The following is a 25964-nucleotide window of genomic DNA, read 5'->3' as shown; positions in this document are numbered from 1 at the left end:
ACATAGGTGATAGCTATCTGAAAGTAATTGTTAAATATAAATATATAACTGTTAAATATAAATATGTTAAATATATTTATTTATACTACTAACTACATATAACATATTTATAATGTGTTATATGTAGTTTGTAGCACGTATATTTATTTATACTAGTAGTACGTATAATATACGTATGTAGTTTGTAGCACGTATAATATATTTATTTATACTGCAAACTACATATAACATATTTATAAATACAAATTTACAAATGTATAAATATGTTAATATATTTATTATATATAATCTTTATTCTTTTTATTATATTTATTTTATTATATTTTATTATATTATATTTTGTTTTATATAATTATTATAATATATAATTTATATAATTATTAATTTTGTCATTACTTTAATTTTATTATATTATTTATTATTATATTTTTGTTATATTTTATAAATATTTGTTCTATATTTATTATATATTTATTATAACTAAAGATCTATACATTTATATTTATGTTTACATAAATGATATAAATTTATATTTATAAATTTATAAATATAAATATGTTGTACGTAGCTTGTAGTCTAAAAGGACAAAACTGCCTCGGGGGCGGTCAGAGTGCCTTTGGCTGCTCTGCTGAGCAGACCTAGGCTGGGCAGAAAGAAAATTTTACAGATAAGATTTAATAAACTGTCAGAACTCAGTATATCCCTCTGGGTGTCCAGAGTTGCCGGGACCCCGCCGGGTGGCTCAGAGACCCTGGCACACAGCCCAGAGCACCTGGGGATCTGATTTTGACCCTTGGAGCAAGTTGCCAGCTTTGTATGAGGACCTCAAAGTCACACAGGTCTGAATAGTGTAATAACAAAATGATCACAGGGTGAAAATGTAGATTTTAGGATTTTTGCTATGGGGGTTATGGGGACAAGATGGAGGAATCTGGGCGTGTCCAGCCTTTCTTTCTTTTACTTCTTCTTCTCCATTTTCTGCTGTGATGTTGGCACTTTGGGATCGGTTTAGAGTAGAAGTGCACTGTCTAACATAGGTATTGGGAATTAGGTGTAAATATGTTATACATAGTTTGTAGTATAAAAGGACAACACAGAGTGCCTGTGGCTGCCGTGCTGAGCAGAGAGAAAATTTTATAGACAAGATTTAACAAACAACTTCAAGACCAGAAACTGAAGAGCTCTGACTCGTTCTTTGGACGAGCGGGCTGAAACAGAGACACCCTGCCCATCTCAGGGCCGTGATTAACACCCAGGCTCAGAGACCCACCTGGCAGGCAGTTGCACTCGAAGGTGAAGTCGCTGGTCTGGTGGCAGGTGCCCCCGTTGAGGCAGGGCGACGGCGAGCAGGGCACGTAGAGGCTCTCGCAGCGGGGCCCGGTGTAGCCGGGGCGGCACTGGCAGCGGTGCGAGCCGGGCAGGTTGACGCAGGTGCCCCCGTGCTGGCACAGCCCCGGCGTGGTGGCACACTCGTTCACGTCCGTCTCGCACCTCTGGCCCGTGTAGCCCGCCAGGCACGTGCAGGAGAACTTATTTCCAGACACGGTGCATGTACTCCCGTTGGCACAGGGTTGGGATGTGCAGGCGTCGATCCACTGGCATTCCTTTCCTTTAGGAAATCAAGGCAGATTAACAAAAGGTTATTTCTGTAGAAAACAGAATCTCTTTTACACTGCCTCAAAAGTTTTACTGAATTAAGTCCTTACGTTACTACAGGAAAACTGATGTCTGCACTTTACTGTATTCTGTCTGAAATGGAAATGAACTTGTAGTTACAGTATGAAGCCATTTAGCGGATTGCAGCACGATAGAGAATGTTGTGATTTATAAAAACAACCTGAAGTCATACTACACACACTGACAGTCACTCTTCTTCTATCTCCCCTTCAAGAGTGAAAGGAATAAATTTCCATGCTTCCCCTCAGGCATCAAAATATTGTTTTCCCATAGACAGATTTTGCTGGCCAAATCTGCCCTTTTTTTTTAAACTAGACTCTGAATTCAAAGCGTAACCAGCCACTCCAGAGTAGTTTCTGCGTTCAGTTTTCCCATGTGGACAACCCCACAAGATCCAAATATTTTTCTGCTTACGTGTAGAGGGTAGGGAGTCTGATTCCCTATTCCCCTTTGCTTTTTTTGGTCATGAAGTCATTTAGACTTCCTCTCATTTCCTGTGCCGGAGCTAGAAAACTCGAGAGCACATCACGACCGCCCCAGAACATTCCTGTTCCCCAAGGAGGGGCTCACAGAGGCAGAAGCCCACCTGTGAAGCCCGGCAGACAGACGCACTCGTACGTGTCCGGGCCGTGGGGGTGACACGTGCCCCCGTTCAGGCAGGGCTGGGACACGTAGCACAGGTGGGACTCCGAGTACTGGCACTCCTCCCCCGTGAATCCTGGAGCACACTTGCACGTTGGTTTCCCTATCAGCGACGCGGCTTCGCAGGTTCCCCCGTTCTTGCAGGTGTTGCTCTCGCAGGGGTTTCTGTACTGGCAGTAGTCTCCAAGGAATCCTTCTCGACACCTGCGAGAGAGGAGAAATAAGTGCAGCAGTCCCACCCGAAGCCCTGCTGCTCTGGGAAGATTCCAGGAACGAAGCCCCACAACCACCAAAAGTCCTGAAGTTTGCAATAATTGATAATAAACCTAAAGGCTGATGTCACAGATGTAACAGGGACTTCCTGTGGGACTGTCTCAAATGAGAGCAAACTTAATGCAAATGGTGAAATCGTTCATTGCAAAATAAACACCACATTCAATCAGGGCTGTATCAAATGCAGAACCTCCTTTTCGCACTTCCCTTCAAAGCTTCAGTAAAAGCCTAAGTGTTAGAGAACTGCTGAGTAACAATTCCTTGCACCTACTCCTGTTCTAACAAGTTTTCTACAAGAAAACCAAGCAGTTTAATAAGGCATTAACAGCAGGTATTATCCATCTTCCCAGAATATTTATAAACACTGCAGAAATGCAGCGTCTGGGGAGCTGGGGCTCTGCAGCGGCTCTTTCTGCACAGGGCTCCCGTGAGACAGGAATACTCTGTTATCCTCACGCTGATAAGTGCATCTGGGACTGGGACTGCCTGCAGCCCGCACTCAAATAGCAACACAAGCACTGCACTCAGGTCTCCCACGCCCCTGGCCAGCACCCTGACGACAAGGTCATTGTTCCTCTGTCTCCCACAGAAAAACGAGTACACACACACTATCTGCAGCCAGGGCAGTACTTTATACAAAGATCTCCAACTGCAGAATAATTGCAGTTACTTCTCTCTAACCTAAACTTATGTCAATACAGTCTGACTACGCTTGTCAGCTGTAATCCATCTTTTAGCTGGCCTTTGTGCTACAGATTTACCATTTCACTTCCAGAGACAGAGGATCCAGGCAAGCAAGCCTGCAAAGCCCACCTCTGTGCCCCCACCAGGTCCACTGGCTTCTCTCAGGTGGCAGAAAGCTGCAAGGGTAAAAATGCTGGATAAAAATAACACCCAGCACTGTCCCCTCGCAGCTCTTTCTGTAGTGCACAGCTGCCTGCTGTAACTGTGAGTAACCCAAGAGAACACGTATTTCATTGTAAAAAAAAAAAAAAAAAATCAGAGATGAACATTAGATATGCTTTGTTCCACATCAGGAAAGGGGTAATTATTAAATCAGCGAGTTACTCATATCTGAAGGGAGGAGATTCCAACTGCTAGAAACACACAAAGTCTCCAGTCCTCAAGCAGGAATGGAGCACTAAAGAGGCTGCTTTTTTCCTTATGCACTTAAAAGTGTATGGTAGATTGGAGGAAGAAAAAAGCAAAACCACATCAACAACAACAACCCCCACCATCAAAAAAAAAAAAAAAGAAAAACAACCAAAAAAACATCACAACAAAACCCCACAACTAACCAGACAGGCTCTAAAAATTAGTTGAAAAAACAAAGAATGGACATGAAGTTGTGTTTAACAGAATCCTACAGGAATCTGCCTTTGTTCCTACGCTATTCAAGACATCTATTGATTATTAACAATGGAAAACATCAAAGCTGGTCAAATATGTAGGTAGCAGAGAAGACAAGGGGTTGATAGAGAGTAGAAACATGCTTAACAAGGCAGTCAGCGCCCAAAATGCACTTTAGCACTCCAAAGTTACACATCTAGAAACAAAACACATAAGGCATCCTCCCCAAATCAGAAAACTGAGCTGGGAACAACATACTTGCTCTGGGGATTCCTAACAGCCAGATAAATGTGAATTCCTAGCATGACAGTTTGTCCAGGGATACTTTACATGTGCAAATGGCAAACATCAAGAAGGAATAAATGAGATTATGCTACACCTGATAAATGCTTGGCACTGCCACTACATCAGTTCTGGTGTTTGCTCTTTAAGAGGGAAGAGCTCAAATGAATTCAAAGAAGCCAACAGTAATGATTAATAGAAAGCTCTGGCCACATTGAAAAGCTCAGGTGGCTCAGTCTATTTAGCAAAGGGAAAAGGGAACAAGACAGCTAATCAAAACTACTCAAAGTGCCCACTATGAAACACAGATTTAACAAAAATTCCCAGTCTACAAGATCTGGGATAACAGAACTGAGCGTTTAAAGCTTTAAGCTGGATGAATTCACTTTAGAAATAGGGCAGTATCTTTATTTTCAGACAGATTTGTACACAGTCTCTCAGCAGCGGAGAGAAACAACTGGAAGAACGCATTTAAGGTTGTAGTGGAATTTCTCCATCACTCATGCTTGTTTAAAAGAAGCCCAGGATTGGCTGTTTCAGGGAGAGTATGCACGCTAGTTCAAACAAAGCTATTCACAGAGGTTATTATCCAAGTTATGCAAGGGGCCATTACTAGATGACCACAACTGTTTTTTCTCATGCTAAAATTTATTAACTAGCTTCAGCCATCTGTCCAAAGCAGGAAAGTCATACGTGCACAACTGTAATTTACCACTGCCCACACCCAAATTAGGCTCCTTTCACCGTACCTTAGTACTTTCAACTCCATGCCCAAGAGCAGACATGAAAGGAGAGATTTTGCAGGGCACGGCAGGATTAATCAAGTCACAGAGAGCAAATCCTGAGACAGCAGCAATGCAGAACCTCCTCTGCCTCCTGTGCCCTGCTCAGTGCAGCAGCCCAAGGCTGTGGGTCAGCGTGAGCCACACCACATCACACGAGAGGCAGTCCTGGGCTATTCTGGGCCTAAACCACACAGCTATGGGCTTCCTTTAGCATCCAAACCTCTCCTTGCTTTGCCAAGCGCCAGCAGGGCTCTGCAGGATCCCCCGAGCCCTGAACTGCAGCCCCAGAGCCTCACAGGTCGTGGCTACAGGGATTTCTCCCACTTTTATCACTGCACCAAGCCCCTCAGACAGCACAGCACACGCACTTGTAGCTCTCTTTACCACGAAGGAAAGAGCAACAAAGCAAACTTTCACAAAACCCCACCTAGGACATCTCATCAGAGCTCCTCCAACTCCACCAGCAAGTAAAAATTAAACCAAAACACAAACCAGCAAGTACAAAATAAACCAAAACACACCTAGAATTTAAGTGCTAAAGTGCTTTTTCATTCAGAAAGTCTAGAGGAACCTCTCAAGTTTTGTCCACAAGTAAATAAACCCCCAGAACACGTCTTCTCTCCAACCCCTAACACTCAGGGACACTGGAAGGTGCATTGGGCTGTTCCTCCTAGACAAGAGGGAGAAGGGAGCCTAAACACTGATTAAGAGCATTGCTGGTATGAATGAAAAGGAAAGCTGAGATATGTGCTCTGAGTCAACCATCACCCACAAACAAGCAGCATTTTGTACACAAATGCTCTGGTACAAAGTTGAGGAGCGCTCCAAGACCAGGCTTGCTCTGGTATCTTCTGAGGCTAATCAGAAAAACATGGGGGAGTGCTCCTGACAGGGAACAGCAAAACCTCTTTTGACTTCAGCTCTTTTCATCTGGACAGAGGAACACGCCAGCCCATGGAAAGAAGGTAGGTCAGGTATCCCTGGCCCTTGTACCAACCATTTTGTTCTCCTCCTGGAGAAGTGCCTGGTCACAGAGTGATGCAACTTTGCCCTCCAGCAATTCAGTGCAATCCTTTTTGAATGTTAAAGAACAAAAAACCTACAGTCCAGACTTTCAACCACGTCTCCTGTCAAAAACATTTCTAGGCACAAATACTAGTAATTTAGCTCTAAATGCTGGTGTAGACAAAACTGCAAATATTTGCTCCTGATTCATGTTGGGCACCACACAATTTCTCTAAGAACAGAGGCAAACACTGAAAACATGCAGTCTAAGTCCAGACTTTTTTATAGGATATGATTAAACCCAACAGCAGCTCCAGCTTCCCACCACCCCTGCTCTGCTCTCATCCCAACCTACTCTTTCAAGTTCTCTTAAGAGAGGAAAAAAAACCCCACTTGTCTACAGAGCAGCTTAAAATTGTAGCAGCTTGTGTCAGCTCCAAATGACATGATCAGAACAGGAAACCAAATCTTTTCCAAATAAAAGCCACTGTTTCTCCTCAGTTTTCCATTTAACACTCAGAAAAAGAAACAGGAAGATGAAGTTTGTTCTGGCACTTTCTGGAAGCACATGAGGTCTCTCAGCCTACTTCAACAGGAATTTAATCTTTTAAGAACAAATTTCACATACAGCTTAATTCAAATCATGATTTCTGAAAGCTAGAGAGAGGTTGAAATGGGAAAATGTCCTGTGGGCTGCATCAGCTATGCAGCTGCTTCTAATTAAAGCTTCTCCTTTACTCTCTCTGGGCTACTTTCCAGCACAAATACTTTAGAGCTCAGCCTTTTTTTTTTTTCCCCTCCTCCCTTTCAGCTCCAGCCTGCATTTGCCTTAGCTCAGGCTCTCATGGAGCTAAACAAGAGACGCAGAAACAAAACAAAGGTATTTATCCAAATCTGAAGTATCCACAAACCCAGAGAGCTGCATTCGCTCTAACAACCTAACGCTGCAAATCAGAGCAGAAGACCCACAAAAGCCGTGCTTTTGGTTCTTCTGCCACAGAACTACACCAAAGTTACCTTCCAAATCTTAGCTCTCTCCTGCTTCCAATAGACTTGTGGAAAATATGTCTGGTCTGTTGGAAAAACTCCCTCATCTGCTGTACTGTGTCTGCCTGGGCACATTCATGAGACAGCCTCTTCAAATGCACCTTATAGACAATTCTAACCAGACTTCCAGATGTTTGATTTTCATGGGAGTTTTCTACTCAGGCCCATGATATCATCTGGAGATGCACAGAAGAAAGCAGATGGTTTTAATTTAACAGGCAAAGGGAAGCATTTCCTCGTAGCCCTGCCTCTCCCCCTCCACCCCAACTCTCCTCCTCTTTGATTGGAAGATGCTTCATCGAAGAGGCTGAAAAATTCCCTCTGATGGCTGAGGCGAGAAGGGTCCCGGCTATTCTGTTACAGATCTTAACCAGACTTCCCTGTGGCTCCCGGGCTCTGACTCCCACACCTACACCTCCCCTCAGGAGGCAGAACAGGATTCTCTGGTTCGCTTTACAAACGCTCCTTCCCATGTCTCAAGGCGTTTGTGCGTCATACCCTGAGTGCGAGCGCTGGGATGGGACGGCCTCCCTGCCCTGCCTGCCTTTACAGCAGCACTCAGCCATTGTTCCCAGCCCACAAAGTGCCCCTGCACAGAGCCACTCCACAGTGCAGCAGCCACACTCTGAACACATTCAGCTTTTTCCATCCATCAGAGCTCTGAAGAGCTTTTGGTGGGCACAGGTAACTCACAATAAAAAACCGTGACTGAAAATCACTGCTCTGTTCCCAGAATCTTAGCTAGCTGTGCTGTACTCTCCCCTTTTTCCTCTGCTCTAGTCTCAAGGGTCTCCTTTAACTTCTGAAAGGAGACAGAAGGAAACAGAAAAGGGCAGACCATTCTCAGAAAGGGACAACTTCTCAACTTCTGCATTTAGCCTCTTCTGGAAAACTCTCAGACCTCATCCTGCTACAAGGTCTCCTATGGGTATTCCCCATTCACTAGCCTAGAAGTGATTAGTCTCTGGAGACAGATCCCAAGCAGATATCAGATGCAGTCTCAGAAGCAGTTCTGTGTTCCTGGATCTTGCCTTCAGCCCCAGAAGTCCTCTTAAATCCAAGTTAAAATTCATTTATGAAGGTCCATCTTCAAGGAAAGGTAGGCCAAAAACCTTGCAAGGGAGTTGAAGTTACTGTCAGCTGGAATTAGGACAGGAGCCCCTTACTGCCATGCCATTGCTGCTTTGAGTTTAGCATTTTTTGGAGGTCCTCCTGCTGCCAGTCTACACAGAAACTGCATCATGCTATGGAAAAGGTGCACAAACTTCAGCACACAGCGGGAGAAATGCTGCTAACTGAATAGACAGGGGCACACAAAGCTGTGCAAACCCTGGCAGCTTGGGATGTGCTGCAGGAGACTGTTCTTTTGGCACTCCACGTCCCCATTTGACTGAGCACAGCTCTGAGGTGTTTTACACCATCAGGAGTAACAGAAGCCCTCAGTGTTAAAGCAGCTCTTGGTTTCACAGAGGTACAGCTATCCCTTCTGGATACACAAATTGCAACAGTCCTAAGGTCAGAAATTCAGTCCTCAAAGCCTGCCAAGCACAAGAAGCAGCAAAGCCCTAAACCTTGCAGCACCCCTATGGCAACTCCCTCCCCACTTCTGCTTCTCCCCTGGCACAGCTCCTGCTCCCTGCCACTGGGTGGGAAGCTGGGAGAGGCCACAGCCATGGAACATGGGGAAATCTCAGTCAGGAGACTCTGTGCTCCTGGGCCCTGCCCCATTCCCAGCAGAGGCACTGCCCCATCCTGCACCCACGTGCAGGGAGCAGATCCTCGCGCTCAGAAAACAGCCATGCCAAAATCTCTGCTCTGCTTGTCCTGGAAGCAGCTCCCTGTGCCCACACCTTCCTCCCCAGCCTGCTGCAGCTGCAGAAACGCTGCAAGATCACAGCTCTGCCCATGGGCTCTTCCCACCACTGCTTCCCAGTCACCCAGCAGCAGGGAGACAAGAAATGGCTTTGCTGTGATGGTCACAATCAGCATGGAGCAACGAGGAACTGGTACCCCGCTTCTCCTTGGATATCAGAGGATACAAGAAGGTTCCTTCGTGTTTGACACTGCAGTGTGTAAAAGGCTGCCTAGAGAGGCTTTGGGGGGAAAAAACCCCACCCATGACAGTGCAGAGCAAAGCCAAACTCCAAACTGAACCTGCCTTTTGTCACAGCAGGACCAAGAAAGCTTGGAAGGTCCCCTCCAGTACTGCTGCAGATACAGATATTCTGTGGATCAAGCCTGCATCCTCGCCATGAGAGTCACTGAATGAGTGCAGAAAAGAGCTCTCACACACCAAAAAAATCCTGTCTCTGGAAGATGCAAACACAGGAATGTGTAATTTTCTAAATATAAAACCAAGGTCAGAGGAGGGCAGTAACTTTGTGAGCAGTGCCACAGAAGGACAGCCTGGGCCAGCAGCGTCACCAGGGGAACAGAGCTGCTTAAAGGGCACTCACAGCAGCAATCTGATAAAGCTCAACCCCAGCTTCCTTACAGGGGTCACACTCACTGTTCCCATAACAGATGCCAGACACACACCACGAAGGTTTCTCAGCAGAAAACCAGCTTTCCTTTTTAATGGAGGAGATGCTACAGGGTGTTCAAAGGAAGCTGCTTCAGCAGCATGCTGCCATCCACTGCTGGGCAAATACCCAGACTAGGTGTTTTGTTATCAGTGCTTACTCATATCTTATCGCATTTGGTTATTGCTGAGGCAGGCTCTCCCTCAGCAGCTCACCTAGGAGACAGCAAGACTGACGGGATGGCCTGACCACACACTACAACAAACAGCTCAGCCAAGGGGAGACACAGAAAGAGGAAGAGAGCCAGCTATAATAACTTATTGCCCAGCAAAGGAAGTACTGCAGATAACTTCAAGAAGTGGAAGGGGTGGAGATGCTGCTAATCATTGAGAGATCCTGCAGGCTTAGAAGCCAAGCCACTTGCTTTAGTAATAAATTCACTTTCCTGAGCAAAACATTTTTACTCTCACAACCATCAAAAATTCAGAAAGTCATTTAGGTTACTAAACCGGAGAGAAAGTTCCCCTATTCAGAGTTCCTCATAGTGCAGGAAAGAAAAAAAAAAGTCAAAACCAAAACAGGATGCTAAGAATCAGCTTGCTGAAGGTAGAAGCTCCACAATTGAGGTGGGTTTTGCTACTTTGTTCCTTCCTTTCTGCAAAAATGTGTTCTTGAGCCAGAACTAAAAGGCACTTAGTAATCTCTGTATACAGCTCTTTGTTAGCCTTTCCAGTTAATACAGCACCTGCAAAGGAGCTGAGCTGTTTCTTGAAGGAGGGGTAGGTTTAAATCAGCAAGAACACTTTGCACAACAAGGAGGAAGGCATGATTATTATTGTAAATGTGTGCTAAAAAAAAAAATGTAACACTGGTCAAAGCTGCCATTGTAATGAGGGAAATGCGTCAAGATCTGGACTGCACCACAAACAGCGCAGAGTTAATCAGATGAACCAACAGAGGCTGTAAAAAACAATTGCTAAGACACGGCTAAGAGGAACATGCAAGCTGGAGAAAATGTCCTGAGGAAGGTAAAAGCAGCACCAACATCAATAGCAGTCTTGCTTGTTACCTTTATTGTGACCTACATACTTTGGCTCCAGACTAACATGCTTAAGGACACACCAGAAAGACCTACAGAAGACACCTATTTCTTGTTTCAGTCTCAAAAATAGAAGTGAAAAGCAGGAAAAGTCCCTGCTCTCTTTTAAGCTGACATCAATATAAAAGCCTGGAAAGGAAAGAAATAGGAACCAGCAACAGTTAGAAATTTTAGAAGAAACTTACAGGGAATAACAAGTTACATATTTGCTTTTCTGTGGCCTTTCTGCACATCAGGTATTGATCTGAACCTGAGGAGAGCCTCCAATGAGATTATGATTTCCCCTTTGTGTGTCACAGGTGCAATTTCAGTACATCAAGCTCTGTGTACCACATTAATGGAGAATTAAAGGTTGTGGTTAGGGGAGATGGAAGTGTAAAGAAGTGTGAGGAGCATAACTCTGTGTTAGCCAAGCCAAATCAACAGGAGAAAATTCACTAATATTTCAAGAATGCTGGCACTAAGATAATGCCTTAGCATGCTAGAAAATGACACAACTTGAACTGATGAAGTAAACAAGCTCTAGAAAATAATCTGGTTACTGCAGACGTAGTAAATTAACCCAACCAAACAAAGAGGATTCTTTTTTTTTTTTTTGGCAAAACAGCACTTTATTAAAAAAAAAAAATCTCAGTACTGCAGTTTGAAAGGTGAACTGCATTTAAATAGACGTGATGTTTTCCAGATAACACACACCCTGCCAGAGCTCCTGCTGATGAGCTTCCCATGCAGCAACAAAGTGAAGATGGGTGTCAGCATTTACCAAAATCAATTTACAAGATGCAAACAAATGTGGATATTTGGTTGGGGGGTGGTTGTTAGTGTGTTTTAGCAACTCACATGTATTACTTGCTCTCAAGCAGTAGAAGGGAATTGGCACACTTCAGAGTGGAGAATAGCTCTGAAAAACCTCAAAAATATTTAAATTGAGGCTGGAGCTCTATGAAGTAAAGTGAGCTATTAAGATGGAGAGCAAGTTTCAACTTAGCTTGTGGGTCTGGAAACAAGGTACAGAGTTTACCTCTACGATGGGTTTGGCCTCAGTTCCCAACCTGGTGCAAAGAAATCCAACTGACAAAATCCAAACCCAAATCCTGAACAAGAATCCCAGATCTCCTACATTACAAAAAGCTAGCACACAAGAATTAATCCATTATAAAGAAACACCAACTGTGCTAAAACTGTTATGCTGAAAGAACCCCTTTAAGAAAAATCTCAAAAAATCACATTTCCTTTCTAGCTAAGATCCTGAAGGAAAGAAAATGGGTAATTAAATTGATTAGAAATGAAACCAACTTACTTGCAATATCCTGTACCATTTTGATATGGAATGCACTTTCCCTCATTAACACATGGCTTGGAGTCATCCATACACTGCAGAGCTGAAAGAAAAGAAAAGAAAACAACCATCAAACCCATAGCTACAATACATGTCAGGCCAAAGCTTCATTAGCGTACTCAGGGGAGTGAAAACTTTATAGGACTGGAACAAAAACAAAGACACTATCACATGGCTGAATTTCATCTCTGGCAGCATCAAAAGAGCCAGACTGAAAAAAGAATCAAACACAGATTTGCTCATCAGGCAACCAAATCTTTCCAGAATTTCTTGAAGGTGGGTTTTCAAAGCAAAGTGAGCAGCAATTTCAGCAAGCTCCAAAGACACTCATGTTGGCACCTGCATACTCTGGGTTAAGTGTCCTCAGTTACCACTTTCTGATCAAAATTCTGGACTGAAATACAAAGCAGCTACTCCTAAGCCCTCTTCTGGAATACTTTGTCTCAAATTCTTTTCTTCTTTTTTATTGTCTCTAGGGGTACCTGGCACTGAAACAGGGGCATCTGTCCCTCATGAGCTGACCTGCTGATTATCACCAGCAACCCAGAATTTGCTGCAACGGGTACTGCTGTGGCCCTCTGCCTTCAGGCAGGATCGTGTTGGCAAATAAATGGAAACCACCAGAGCAGCTGACAGCTTTCAGCAGAGAGTTTTTGGTATTTCTAAGGAGATGCTCTGTAACTCACACCTGACGTTTTTGCTGCTGTGTTTTTAAAAAGGCATTGTGCATGACACAGCTCAGGGCCAGCCAGTTTGTACCCAAGTCTACAGGAAGCTCTAGTGAGGTCTGTCCTGATGGAACCTCCAGCTCTGGCAGGTGCTCTTCCCTTCACAGGGACCTGAAGCAGCACTCCAACGTGACCAGAAGGATGGGAACTCTTTTGGAACCACAAAAATCGAGCCGTTCCACCCAGACCACAGCCTGCCATTTGAATAGCACCAAACTACCAGATAAAGCTCTCAGAACCACGTCAGCTGGGTCCTGTGCTGAGCTTATCCACAGACCAGAAATCACAAGCTCTTCCCAGCCTCCAGTTCTGTCTCCTGGCCCCAACCTCACACCCTTCCATGCCTTTAGGGACCCCCTTTCCACAACCTTATTGCATTTGGGAAACCATTTAGCTTAATTAAAGGCACCAAAAGACATCAATAACATCCAACCACTCAAACTGCCCACTTGTCAGCCAGCTGTTGGAGACCTGACTGCCTCCCCTCCTTTTTTTGAAATAAAGATGGTTTTCCTCTCCTCAAGTGGTACTAAATTTTCAATACAAACTCAGCAAGGGGCATCAGGGAGAACTGGTGCAAACCACCCCTGAGGTTGATGTGCTGGTGACCAAGGAATGGGGCTGGGAAGAGTTAACACAGCAGCCCCACTAAGCTCTCCCTGCAACCCCAGCAAATTCAGTCCAGCAACTGGACAGCTTGGAACAGACTCTGCTTCTGCAGTCCAGGGCTTGAAGTGTTATTTCTCAATAACCCTGAGCACATAACCAGGTCACACGCACTACGAGGCACTATAGGAACGTTTCACTTGCAATCCCTACAGAGAATACAGCTAAATTCAACCCAGATCCCCGGGAAGAGTATCAGTGTTTCCCACAACACAAGCATGCTCGCTGCTGTTAACTCAATTTCTGAAAAAGGGGCACTTGGATGGCGCTGCTTCTGCAGAGCTCTCAGGAAATGAACAAAATTCCACTCTGAGCCCCTCTGAGATAACCCCCAGGTCAGGGTTACCAAGCGACAGAAACAGTGCCAGGGATTGTGCACGGCATTCCCCACAGCAGGCAGGGCTCACTTGCACCTGTCTGACCATTTCTGTCCCATTTAACCGGCTCTGACTCCAAACCTCATCTGCTGCTGTCTACCACGGCAGCAGCTTGTGCTCACAGCAAAGATTGGCTCCAGTTAGCAGGGCTGGGTTGCACCGTGTCCAAGAGAAAATGCTCTGTGGCCAAAGGAAAGTGCTGGGATTCAGGGATTCCCACCACCCACCCAGGGCTCCCCAGCGTGGGTTAAAGCGAGCTGTGCCACCCTGCAGAGAGCCAGGAGGGGAACCAGCCTTGGGATTCCCACCCCAGCACCTTGAATTTCCATTCTTCTCGCACCAATCGAGCCAGTGAAGCAAATACTCAGAGGATTATTTCTTTTGTGCTCGCGCTTTCAAACACAATTTTGTAATCTCGTCGAGTGCCCGCGTCCCCAGTGAGAACTGAGCGGCCAGTTGATTTTGTAACCCACATGGTAAAAGCTTAACCAGCACTTGGCCAAAAACACCTCCCAGCACAGGCACACAGAGGGGAACAGGAGCCTGGAGGGGTCACAGCAAGGAGGATCCCAACCAAGGATTCCAACTTGGTTTGCTAGAGGCAAATACAGACACAGCAGAGAGGCTTTGGCAAAGTAATGATTAATTTTCCTGGGGTTTTTGACAAATTATTCCCACCTTGAACTGCTGTTTAGCAGGTTATAAAACTACTACCAGCCTTTAGAGTTCTTTCACTGAGACAATGGGATATATTTTCTCTATAGTAATTCAGAAGTGAAAGAAGCTAAGAAAACAAACACAAAAATACTTCGTACTTTTTCAGCTTTAGACTGAATAGACGTGCTTTGAAATGCAACTACAACTGAAATGAATGTAAATGTAGCCATATTCTATATTAAAATAAGTATAGAGTCATGTGACTTCTCTTGGAAAAAAAAAGAAATCACAAGGGAAATAGAAGACTACAGTTCTCACAGTAAAATTAGCATTTCTGTGCACAAAGCACTGCCTTCCTGTATTTCACTATATCTTTCATAAAAATTTCACAACACATGCAAAACCAAGGCATTTCAACACAAATCACTTCAAAAGCTACTTCTCTGCTACTCTACCATGTTGAGATCAAGAGTGGAAAGTGCCAGAAACTACCTCCTACCTCAGCCAGCACAAAAAGCTTGTTTTGCTGCAAGCACTGTGTGAGCTGGGAATACTCTGGTGTGTACAGCATGAGAGAAGGCAGCCTTGCCTCGAAAAGATAAAGCCACTTTTCTAGAAGCCATATATAGACAGCATCAGCACATTGTCAAGGCTCTGACAGCTGCTTTTGACAGTTTTCTTCTGTGTTTAACACAAACAGAAACGCTGGCTTGTTGGTGGTTTTCTGGCCTGCCAGAAGGTAGGTTAGCCTCGTGAATTTTAGGCACATCACAGGGATATTGGGAAGACAATATTTGAAATAATAATAATAATAATAATAATTTGAAAAGACTGGTTTCTCCTGGAGAGGGCAGGCCATGCCAGAAAGGAGCACCCAATTTCCAGCAGTCACTGCAGCCAAGGCTGAAGGATTCTCAGGAAAGGGCTCCTGAGTGCTGGAAAGATGAACAGACCCAGCCTGGAGTCCACACCAACCCTTGCCTGCACTGAGATGCAAACCCTAACCTGGCATTTCACATCCCACCAAGACCATTTTCCACAAGCAGATAACCACTGCTGTAAAACGAGCACAATACACGCTGTAGGGAACGCTGGAATTTTCGACATCCAAATCTGAAGCCACAACTGGGGCACAATTATGACTAGATTTAATTTTTCTTTTTGGCTAAAGAGACAGTTAAAATCTAGGGGGGAAAGAAGAGTTTTGTTTCTGCCTCAGTGTTCTTTACGACGCCAAGATTTTCTGGATGTTGTGATTTGGTTTCCACACGTCATCTGCCGACTATAAATTCAAATATTTTCTGGGCTATAAATTTAAAAGAAATAGCGCAGGATTAAGATCAGAAGCTGTGTCAGAGTTCAGCTTTTGAGAGAACTTTGCTATAGGGAACTCGAGCCATAACCAGAGCAAGTCTGAAAGGGCTTTGTTCTAACTACCCAAAGGAAAGTAATGCCAATAAACTCCTTGCCCACAAGTTCAGAGAAAGTCAAACAGAAATAGATTTGAAAAATACCAAAACAATTAATGCTGTGAGAAAGACATTATAAAGCTGATTTCCTGTAGCTCTGTGGTTGATTATCCTGCATTTCAGGAGGTGCAGGCTCTGGCCAAAGGTTTTATTTAAAGTAAGGGGAGAGTGATGTCCTGGCAGAGCACACAGCTGAGCTGCTGGTACAGCTTTCTCCAGGGAGGACACTGCATGTGCCTCTCTCCTCCTTCTGCCCATAAATGCTTCATTATGTTCATAGAAACTCAGAATCAGAGCCCAGACCTTTGTCCCACATGGTTAAAGCTTGCCCATAGGTTCAAAAGCTTTCTTGTGGGAGTGGGTGGAAAACAACCTACTTGAACGTAGGAAAAAAAGTCAAGCTAAAAACACATTTAAGACTAGACAGAAAGTAAAGTTCAAAATAGGTTCCTACAACCTTTATGCAGGCAGTGAACTTTCTGTCTCGACTGAGATTCACGAGAATCAGGCTGTGCTACCCATTGTGTGTGAAGGGAGAGGAGGAAAAAGGATTTGGAGCCCTCGAACAACAGCAACACAAGACGAGGCATGGAAAATCCCAGCTCAGGGCTGCTCCACAGAGGTGGATCAGCTCAGAGGAGCACGGCCATCAGCACCAGCCACACAACAAACCAAGGGGGTCTCAAATTCCAGGGGAGGGAAAGACAGCTGCTGGCTCCCTTCAGGAAAAACAGAGCGTGAAGAACGCGGTTAATGCTGAAACACGAGGTACGTTCTGCAGGATGGTCCTCCCTGAGCAGAAAGGGACAAAATTCCACAGCAGCACAGCACACAACTGCTGGGAAGGGCTGGTAAGGAGTAAGCAGCACCGTGCATATGGGGAGAATACCCAAAGATAACCAAATTTTGGAGGAAAACCACAAAGGACTAATTACGCTGCTCACTAACCTCAAGAGATTACAGCTCCAGTGAGATTGTATAGCAGGGAAGAAACCACTAGTAAATACCAGCTAGCTGAAAATAGGAAAATAGCTTTTTCTTTTTTTCCTATGGCAGGCACATGCAGGGGGAAGGAAGCAAACTGGTAAAAATCTTCCCTGTGAAAAAGCAGCAAAGCCTCATGCCCAGCTCAGATTTAGAAACCATTAACATTTGGGGAATTTAAACAAGCTGACCAGTTAGCACTTCACACACTGAGGGTAGTAGTTAAAGACAAAGCTTGTCTACAGGGCATGGAAACAGTCTGCAAAGTGAATTGCTTTAATCAGATTAAGACATCTCCCTGTTTTTACACACAAAAGCCTGAAATCAATTGGATAATGCAAGACTCATCAACTGAGAAGCAAAGCAGAGCTCAGAGAAGTGTGAAGGCACTCAACCAACACCTGACACCTTTTGGGAGAGAAAAATTTAATATCTAAACCGGTTTCCTTCACTAACACTCGAGACAAGTGCAAAAAATTCTGAAAAGAAACACATTTAAGTGAATTTCAGAAGAACAAGCCTGTAAACATGAAGAAATTAATCGGTTTTGGTTTGGTTGTTTTTTTAATTTGAGGATGCCAAGAGCCAATCTGACTACACAAAGCTCTTGGACATGCAGAACCTCATGCCCTGCCATCATCTGGTTCAAATCTCTTTTCCAAACTCCAGCAAAAGCTACTAACTAACCCTCCTAAGAACAGAGCTGGGAACCATTCTGTAGATTCACAGGTATGGTTGAATTCTTTCATCCTTGGGGTCTCAGGCCCAGGAAGCTGCAGGAACACTGATACGTATATCAGATGCAGCTACAGTTCATGTGACACTGCTGCTGCTGAAAAACTATAGATAAAAACTCCCATTGTAACAGAAACTGAATTTAGGATGAACTTGGAGCACAGTTTGAAAGACTGTCAGTCACCGTGCTCTCCATCTCCCCTACTGTCCTCTGCCTTCCCCCATTTGCAGTTTTCCAAACAAAGCCAAAATGCCTAAAATCCAGAACTGCAACATAAAGCACTTAGTTAGGAGGGAAAAAAAAAAAAAAAAAAAAAGTTTTCAACAAAAAAAATGTAGGGAAGGCAATTAAAGAGCTGAAGAGGTATTGGTGTTTCCATGGCAATCTGGCAGGCGGGAGCCATGCTCGCCTCTTCTCCCAAGTGTTCCGTCATTCTGCAGCACCAAATCTTTATTAAAGTGAACGCTGAGCATGTGTGCCCGTGCAGAAATGCTAAATTTTATCATTAAAGTGAACACTGAGCATGGTGCCCATGCAGAAATGTTAAATTTTATCATTAAAGTGAACACTGAGCATGCGTGCCCGTGCAGAAATGTTAAATTTTACTACTAAAGTGAAGGCTGAGCATGTGTGCCCATACAGAAATGTTAAATTTTATCATTAAAGTGAACACTGAGCCTGGTCTCCGTACAGAAATGTGAAGTCTTTATTACTAAAGTGAAGGCTAAGCAGTGCAGAAATGTTAAATTTTATTATTAAAGTGAACACTGAGCACATGTGCCCATGCAGAAATGTTAAATTTTATCATTAAAGTGAACACTGAGCATGGCTCCCGTGCAGAAATGTGAAATCTTTATTACTAAAGTGAAGGCTGAGCAGTGCAGAAATGTTAAATTTTATTATTAAAGTGAACACTGAGCATGGTCCCCATGCAGAAATGCTAAAACTTTACTAAAGTGAACACTGAGCATCTGTGCCCGTGCAGAAATGTGAAATTTTTATTATTAAAGTGAAAGCTGAGCATGTGTGGCCATGCACAAATGTTAAAACTTTACTAAAAAGAAGGCTGAGCATCTGTGCCTGTGCAGAAATATGAAATGTTTATTAATAAAGTGAACACTGAGCATGCGTGCCCATGCACAAATGTTAAAACTTTAATAGCAAAGTGAACACTGAGCATGTGTGCCCGTGCAGAAATGCTAAATTTTATCATTAAAGTGAACACTGAGCATGGTCCCCATGCAGAAATGTTAAATTTTATCATTAAAGTGAACACTGAGCATGTGTGCCCATGCAGAAATGTGAAATCTTTATGATTAAAGTGAAGGCTGAGCATGTGTGCCCATACAGAAATGTTAAATTTTATCATTAAAGTGAAGGCTGAGCATGGTCTCCGTACAGAAATGTGAAATCTTTATGATTAAAGTGAACACTGGGCATGGTCCCCATGCAGAAATGTTAAATTTTATCATTAAAGTGAACACTGAGCAAGGTGCCCATGCAGAAATGTGAAATTTTTAATAATAAAGTGAACACTGGGCATGTGTGCCCGTGCAGAAATGTTAAATTTTATTATTAAAGTGAACACTGGGCATGGTGCCCATGCAGAAATGTTAAATTTTATAATTAAAGTGAAGGCTGAGCATGTGTGCCCGTGCAGAAATGTGAAGTCTTTATTACTAAAGTGAAGGCTAAGCAGTGCAGAAATGTTAAATTTTATTATTAAAGTGAACACTGAGCATGGTCCCCGTGCAGAAATGTTAAATTTTATCATTAAAGTGACACTGAGCATGGTCCTGCAGAAATGTGAATCTTTATTACTAAAGTGAAGGCTGAGCAGTGCAGAAATGTTAAATTTTATCATTAAAGTGAAAGCTGAGCATGTATGCCCGTGCAGAAATGCTAAAACTTTACTAAAGTGAACACTGAGCATGTGTGCTCGTGCAGAAATGTTAACTTTACTAAAGTGAAGGCTGAGCATGTGTGCCCATACAGAAATGTTAAATTTTATCATTAAAGTGAACACTGGGCATGGTCCCCATGCAGAAATGTTAAATTTTATCATTAAAGTGAAGGCTGAGCATGTGTGCCCATGCAGAAATGTGAAATCTTTATGATTAAAGTGAACACTGATCATGTGTGCCCATGCAGAAATGTTAAATTTTATAATTAAAGTGAACACTAAGCATGGTCCCTGTGCAGAAATGTTAAATTTTATAATTAAAGTGAACACTAGGCAGGTCCATGCAGAAATGTGAAATCTTTATGATTAAAGTGAACACTGGGCATGGTCCAATGCAGAAATGTTAAATTTTATAATTAAAGTGAAGGCTGGGCATGTGTGCCCGTGCAGAAATGTTAAATTTTATGACTAAATGAACACTGAGCAGTGCAGCAGGGCGGGAGCAGGGCTTGCTTGCTGCATGGAACAAACAGCAGGCGCCCGTGCCATTCTGAGATACAAAGCTCTTTTTTCATCCCCATGGCAGTCTAAAAAAAGGACATGTGCCCTAGGAACAGACTATTTTCTAAACAGAACAGACGATTATTTCTGCAGATCTCAGATGACCTTGCTCAGAATGATACAAGCACTACTTCTCCTAGACAAGCCCTCGACTTCTGCTGGAGAGACGATTCCAAAACGAATTCAGAGAAACTGAGGGCATAAAAAAAATCCACAAAATTACTTTCTAACACGTGCTTAGGAAAGCTCTTTTTCCCATAAGGTGGATGCTGTTTCCCTAAGGTTTCCCAAAGGAGGGGTGACAATCATCACTGTACCCATGCTCCACTGAAGAGCCATTGGCCAAGAGGACAAACTCTAAGGAAACGATGTTACACCTGGAGATAATGCACAGTTACTGTATTATATGCACAGTTACAATAACTGCTTGGGTTTGATGCTGAGTAAAATAGATTCCCAGCAGAAACAAGCTGCCAGAGTCCTGCTGCTGCTTTTCCATCTACTCCTGGTCCTGGGCTCAAAGGCAGCCACCCATACTCTCCGTGGCACAGACACCAGTTTGGGAAATGGGAGAACCCGAACAGCATCTACTGAAGGAATCACCCACTTACTGCAACAGCACCAAATAATTAAAAAAAAAAAAAATAGGGAGGGAAGTAGCTGTGGAAGCTGACAAAAACCCAACCCATCCACTGAAAGACATTCAAATGCCAAATGCCACCAGAGGCGTGAGTCCTCCTTTCCCAAGGATTCAAGTCCTGAGAACAGGAGCAGGAGGATCTTCACGTATTTATAATCTGACTAAGTGATGCCCTGCAGGAAGTGATGCGAGCGAGCCAGATTTTCATAACGCTCCCTTTTGAAAGTCTAAATCAGCATCTTTGATAAGAACAAATTTGATAGACGGCAACACTTCAAAAAAATCAAGTCGAACTTGCTCTCCCATGAGCAAATCCATATCAAGCAGTGTCAGCGTTATCTGAAGTCCTCCAAATTTCACTGGGTGAATACCAAAGACCTCAATCTGCAGTCCACGCCAGCACAGCGCCGATTGAAGGTGGATTGTAACCTGTCCGAAACACGGCTGGCAGCCAGCCTGGTGAGACACAGCACCAGCGGTAATTAACGACAGCGGGTAATTAGGGTGGGCTCGACAGCCGGGCCAGAAGAGACGGGAATGGTTCACAGCAATTATCGGGTAAGGATCCTCACCAAAAGCGCAGGTGTCGCTGCCCCACCCCAGCTTACTGCGCCTCCAAGTGCAGCCCTTTGCAAAACCAAACTGGAAAAGCGAGTTGCTGCAGCAAGGGCGCTTGCATGATGAGACAGGGCTGAGCAGCGCAAAGCAAAGAGCTCCGCGCATCCAGGAGCCTCCTCTTTATTGACCAAGAGGGCTGACATCAGGTACCTGCCCTCTCTTGCACAAGAGCATCAAGCCAGCTGAATGTGCACCCGAAAATACCCTTTCGGTGACTTCATCTCTCCCTTTCCCATTAATTCAAGGCGCAGCTCCCACTCCCAGGGAGCGATACCGAGCAGATGCAGGTCAGCATCTCACAAGGACAGGAGTCACTTTCAGCCTGGATTTGTCACCTCTGCCGACCAGCCTTTGTTCAGCACCAGGAAGAGATTTCACCCACAAAGGCAAAAAATCTCGGCAGCATGGGAGGACCTCAGGCGAGAGTAGCCAGGCAAGTGACAACAGGTGATGCCACAGCTGCTTCTCTCGGCCCCTCAGGGAAAGGGCCAGCAATAAGCTGCCAAATCGTTCCTATGAAAGTACAGTTTCACTAAGTGGACACGACATTTAGTCTTTGCAAAATTAGTGTTTTGCCATCTTAGTGGACTGGGTAAGCCATTTCCAGAAATGACGGTGCTACAATGCACCACAAGTCCATGCTACCACAAAAGCATATTTCTGAGACACCTACCCCTGAAAGACCCTTTAATTCTCCTTTTGAACAAGCCTAGCCAAAACACATTTGTGAAACAGCTTTTTCTTAAAACTCCAAGCACCTTCTTGCAACATATTAGCAAAACTAAATCGGCTTTCAGAGGGGATTACTGGAAAAAACCCCAACATTTCTCCCAGGAGACAAATACTGACCATTTTTAATCTGGCCATTTCAAAGTCAAAACAGATCGATTGACTGACCCAACTATTCTGCATCCAAACAAGCAAGAAGTGGCTATAACACCACATTCAACAATTTCCACTCCAAAACCATACTGAACAACAAAAGTACTGAAAATACCAGTGTCTTGCTCGCTCACCCCTAAACGACTTCCACTAATACTTTCTCCCATCGCTGCACTCTTCTCAAGTCATCTGAAGAGCAGCCTAACCTCTCAAGAGCAAAAAGAAGGAATGAGAAGGCACGCAACAATCAATCAATGACTGCTGCTCCTCGACAGCTTTAACGCGGTGCAGGACCGCGCAGGATTCACTGCGGGAGCAGGAGCTGTGCAAATGCCATGAGATCAGTCTCCACCAGATCCCCTCGCTTGTGGCTCTGAACAAGCCTCGCACATAACGCCAGCGTGCAGGGGAACAGTGCCCAAAAGCGGCACTTCCCTCAGATGTGCACACATGGCTTTATCGCAGCAGCAGCGGGAGGAGGAGGAGGAGGAGGCGCGGCAGAGATTCCCCGAGCGTGTGCAGGAATGTCCCCGCACACAAAGCTCCGCGGCGCAGGTATGCGGAGCGCCGAGCCCCGCACGCCCTCTCCTCCCGTTCGCTGCCCGTCCCGCAGCCCGCTCCCCGGGCCCGGCGCATCCCGGCCGGGCAGCGCGGGGCGGCTCCGGGGGCTCCGGCAGCGCCGTTCCCACGGGGCTCAGCCGCCGCCGCCCCCGCGCCCGCTCTCCCGCCCCGCTGCACAAAGCGGCGGCGGCGGCGCCGGGCCCCCCGCGCGATGTCACCCGGCCGCGGGTGCCCGTCCCCGGCGGCAGCGCGGGGGAGGCGAGCGGCGGAGCGCGGCCGGTGCCCCCCGCGCCGCCCCTCGCTCGGCGCCCCGCCGCAGCCTCCCCCCACCACCCACCCGCGCCCCCCGGCACTCACCGGCGGCGGGCTCGGCGCGGCGGAGCACGGCCAGCACCAGGGCGAGCAGCGCGGCGAGCGCGGGCCCCGCTCCGCGGGCCATGGCCACGGCCGCTCCCGCCGCCACCGGCTCGGCGGAGGGATCTGGGCGCCCGCCCCGCGCGGAGGGACACGGCCGCGCGCGCCGCCCCCGCTTCCTCCGCCGCGCCCCGCCCCGCCCGCCCGGACCGCCGGCAGGGGGCGCCCGACAGCGGGAACGAGGGGCGGGAGCGGGGATGGAGCGGGGATGGAGAGAGATGGAGCGGGATGGAACTGGTGGGGCAGGGATGACCCGGGATGGAGCGGGAATGGAGCTGGGTGGAGCAGGGATGGACCCGGGGATGGAGCGGGATGGAGCGGGGATGGAGTGGGGATGGAGCGGGTTAGAGCGGGGATGGAGCGGGATCGAGAGGGATGGAGTGGGAATGGACCGGGAATGGAGCGGGGATGGAGCGGGGATGGAGAGGGGATGGAGCGGGATGGAGCGGGGATGGAGCGGGATGGAGCGGGGATGGAGCGGGGATGGAGTGGGAATGGACCCGGGATGGAGCGGGGATAGGGCGGGGATGGAGCGGGATGGAGAGAGATGGAGCGGGGATGAAGAGAGATGGATCGGGATCGAGAGGGATGGAGCGGGAATGGAGCAGGATGGAGAGGGGATGGAGCAGGATGGAGAGGGGATGGAGTGGGGATGGAACGGGATGGACGGGATGGAGAGGGATGGAGCGGGGATGAGCGGGGATGGAGAGGATGGAGTGGAATGGAGCGGGAATGGAGCAGGGATGGAGAGGGGATGGAGTGGGGATGGACAGGAGATGGAGCCGGGAATGGAGCTCGGATGGACCCGGAATGGAGCAGGCATGGACCACGATGGACCGGGGAATGGACCGGGGATGGATCCGGGAATGGGGAAGCGAGGCTGGTCCCGGGGATGGGGGCGATGAGGGCAATGGGGACTGAAGAGCTGCACCGTGGGGGTCACGGAAGGAAGGTGGGAGGCAGTGGGGATGGGAGCGGAGGGCAGCAAGAGTGGGCAGTGGAGAGCGAGGGCGGCAGGACACGGTGTCCCCCAGCCGGGTGGTGGCGGTGGTGGCAGGAACAGGAGAGGACAGGGTGGCTCCAGCTGCCACACTGCGCTGCCATTCGCCCAGATGTGGGGTGCAGGCAGCAGATCCGGGCTGTGCCCAGCGGGATGGGAAATCCCAAACCCCAGAGAGCAGGGGAGCTTCTGGACAGACGGACCAGCTCACTGCCCCACGGCTCACCCCCGCAGCTGCTCCGAGAGGAGACCTGCGTTCCCACGCAAGAGGTCTCAGGAGGACAGCAGCTGGATTCAGCCCCAAGATCCCTCCCAGTCCTCGGCTATCATTTAAAGCGTTAAAAATCCTTCTGCCCTGGCTCGGGCTCCGAGGACTGAGAGCCCTTTGTGTGCAGTGCTGACACGGCAGCCTGGCCCGTGAAGGCAGGATTGTACCGGGGCTGGGGGAGAGAGGGGCAATGAATAAACCTCACTGTTTTCCCCTTGTAATTCTCCAGATCTGGAGTCCCTCCCAAGCGTGGGGCTGGACAGCCAGTGCCCTAACCCCATTATGATTTTTCCAGGTATTCCAGTGTAACCCCTTGGCAAGTCCCCCTCCGTCCTGCACAGCTGCCAGAGCCTCCCTCTGTGCTCCAGCAGCTGCTCGTGGGCAGGCGGCTGTGCCTCACAGCCACCATGGCCATTCCATGGGATTGCTCCTGGCCCACCACCCTCCCTGCAGCTCCTCACCTGCTGAGCTGGAGGCCAGGCCCCCAGGGTGCAAACTCAGGAGGAATTCTGGTGTTTCACCAAGAGCTGCCACTTGCAGCTCCCCTCGGAGCTGAGCATTACTTATCACCCCTGACCCTGAAGTGGCTCATCCTCCACTTTGTTTCCCTTGGCCTGAGCAAAGCCTCCAAGCCCCAGCAAGGGACAGGGTCCACGGCCTCCCTGGCACAGCTCTTGGGAGCCAGCAGCTCCAGCTGGCAGCTGAGGCTCAGTGGGAGAATCCAGCCAGGGAGAGGGAAGGCTTTGCTTCCCTGCTGCAGCTCTGGGGAACCTGCTGATTGCTCTGCTCTCTGCTCTCATGGTGCACATGGACTCAGCTGCTCGTGGGAGAAAGCATCCCATGGCAGCTCTGTTGGAGAGATAAAAGGGCTGTGAGCAGCCACCAGTGGGTCCTCTGCATGATAGAGGCTGGGAGTGACTGAATCTGGATGGACAGAGTGGACTTTGCTGTCAGGAAGGTGAGGGCCAAGCTTCCCTGAGCTGCCTGTGCCAGCAGGGAATGCACAGAGCGGAGCAGAAAGGGGACAGGGACAGGTGCCCCACTGTGTCCCCAAGCCAAAGTCCCTCAATTAGCTCCCCATTATCCTCATGATCCTGTTGTTAGGCAATAAATCCTTCAGGAGGAGTTAGAAATGTGTTTGAGCGTTGCTTCATCTTCATGCAGCCCTAGCACACACCACCTGAGCCCCAGCTCCCCAGCCAGAGAAGACACTGGAAGTGGAGAGCTCTGCAAGGTTTCATGCAGTCCTGCCTGGTTCCTTGGAGAAACTGCTGATTTCAACAGCTTTGTATTGGCTTGCTCAGAATAAATTGTGTTTTCTTGCAGTAATTTTCAGTGGCATTGATGGTGGTTCAGGCATTCAGACCCCAGCTCAGCCCACACCCCAATGCCTGCCTTGCATCCCTGGTTTTACATGTTGTCCCAGATAAACTTTGCCTTTATCCCAGACAGCCTGCCCTGATCTGGGGGTCCTTAGGA

General features: G+C 46.8%; 1 protein-coding gene across 2 annotated transcripts in view; it reads right to left on the bottom strand.

Annotated features, from left to right (window-relative positions):
* NOTCH2 (notch receptor 2) overlaps positions 1 to 23282 on the bottom strand; it is a 96045-nt gene extending 72763 nt beyond the window's left edge. For both annotated transcript variants that reach the window (XM_064720416.1, XM_064720418.1), the window contains exons 1-4: positions 23161 to 23282; positions 11983 to 12064; positions 2264 to 2523; positions 1271 to 1609 (exon numbers count right to left, since the gene is read on the bottom strand). In XM_064720416.1, coding sequence (XP_064576486.1) covers positions 1271 to 1609; positions 2264 to 2523; positions 11983 to 12064; positions 23161 to 23242 — 763 coding nt within the window. In that variant the 5' untranslated portion in view covers positions 23243 to 23282. The remainder of the gene's footprint in view (positions 1 to 1270; positions 1610 to 2263; positions 2524 to 11982; positions 12065 to 23160) is intronic.
* Between the last annotated feature and the right edge of the window lie 2682 nt (positions 23283 to 25964).

This window comes from Zonotrichia leucophrys, chromosome 8 (assembly GCF_028769735.1).
Source record: "Zonotrichia leucophrys gambelii isolate GWCS_2022_RI chromosome 8, RI_Zleu_2.0, whole genome shotgun sequence".
Taxonomy (NCBI): domain Eukaryota; kingdom Metazoa; phylum Chordata; class Aves; order Passeriformes; family Passerellidae; genus Zonotrichia; species Zonotrichia leucophrys.
This window is presented reverse-complemented; position numbering and strand designations above follow the sequence as displayed.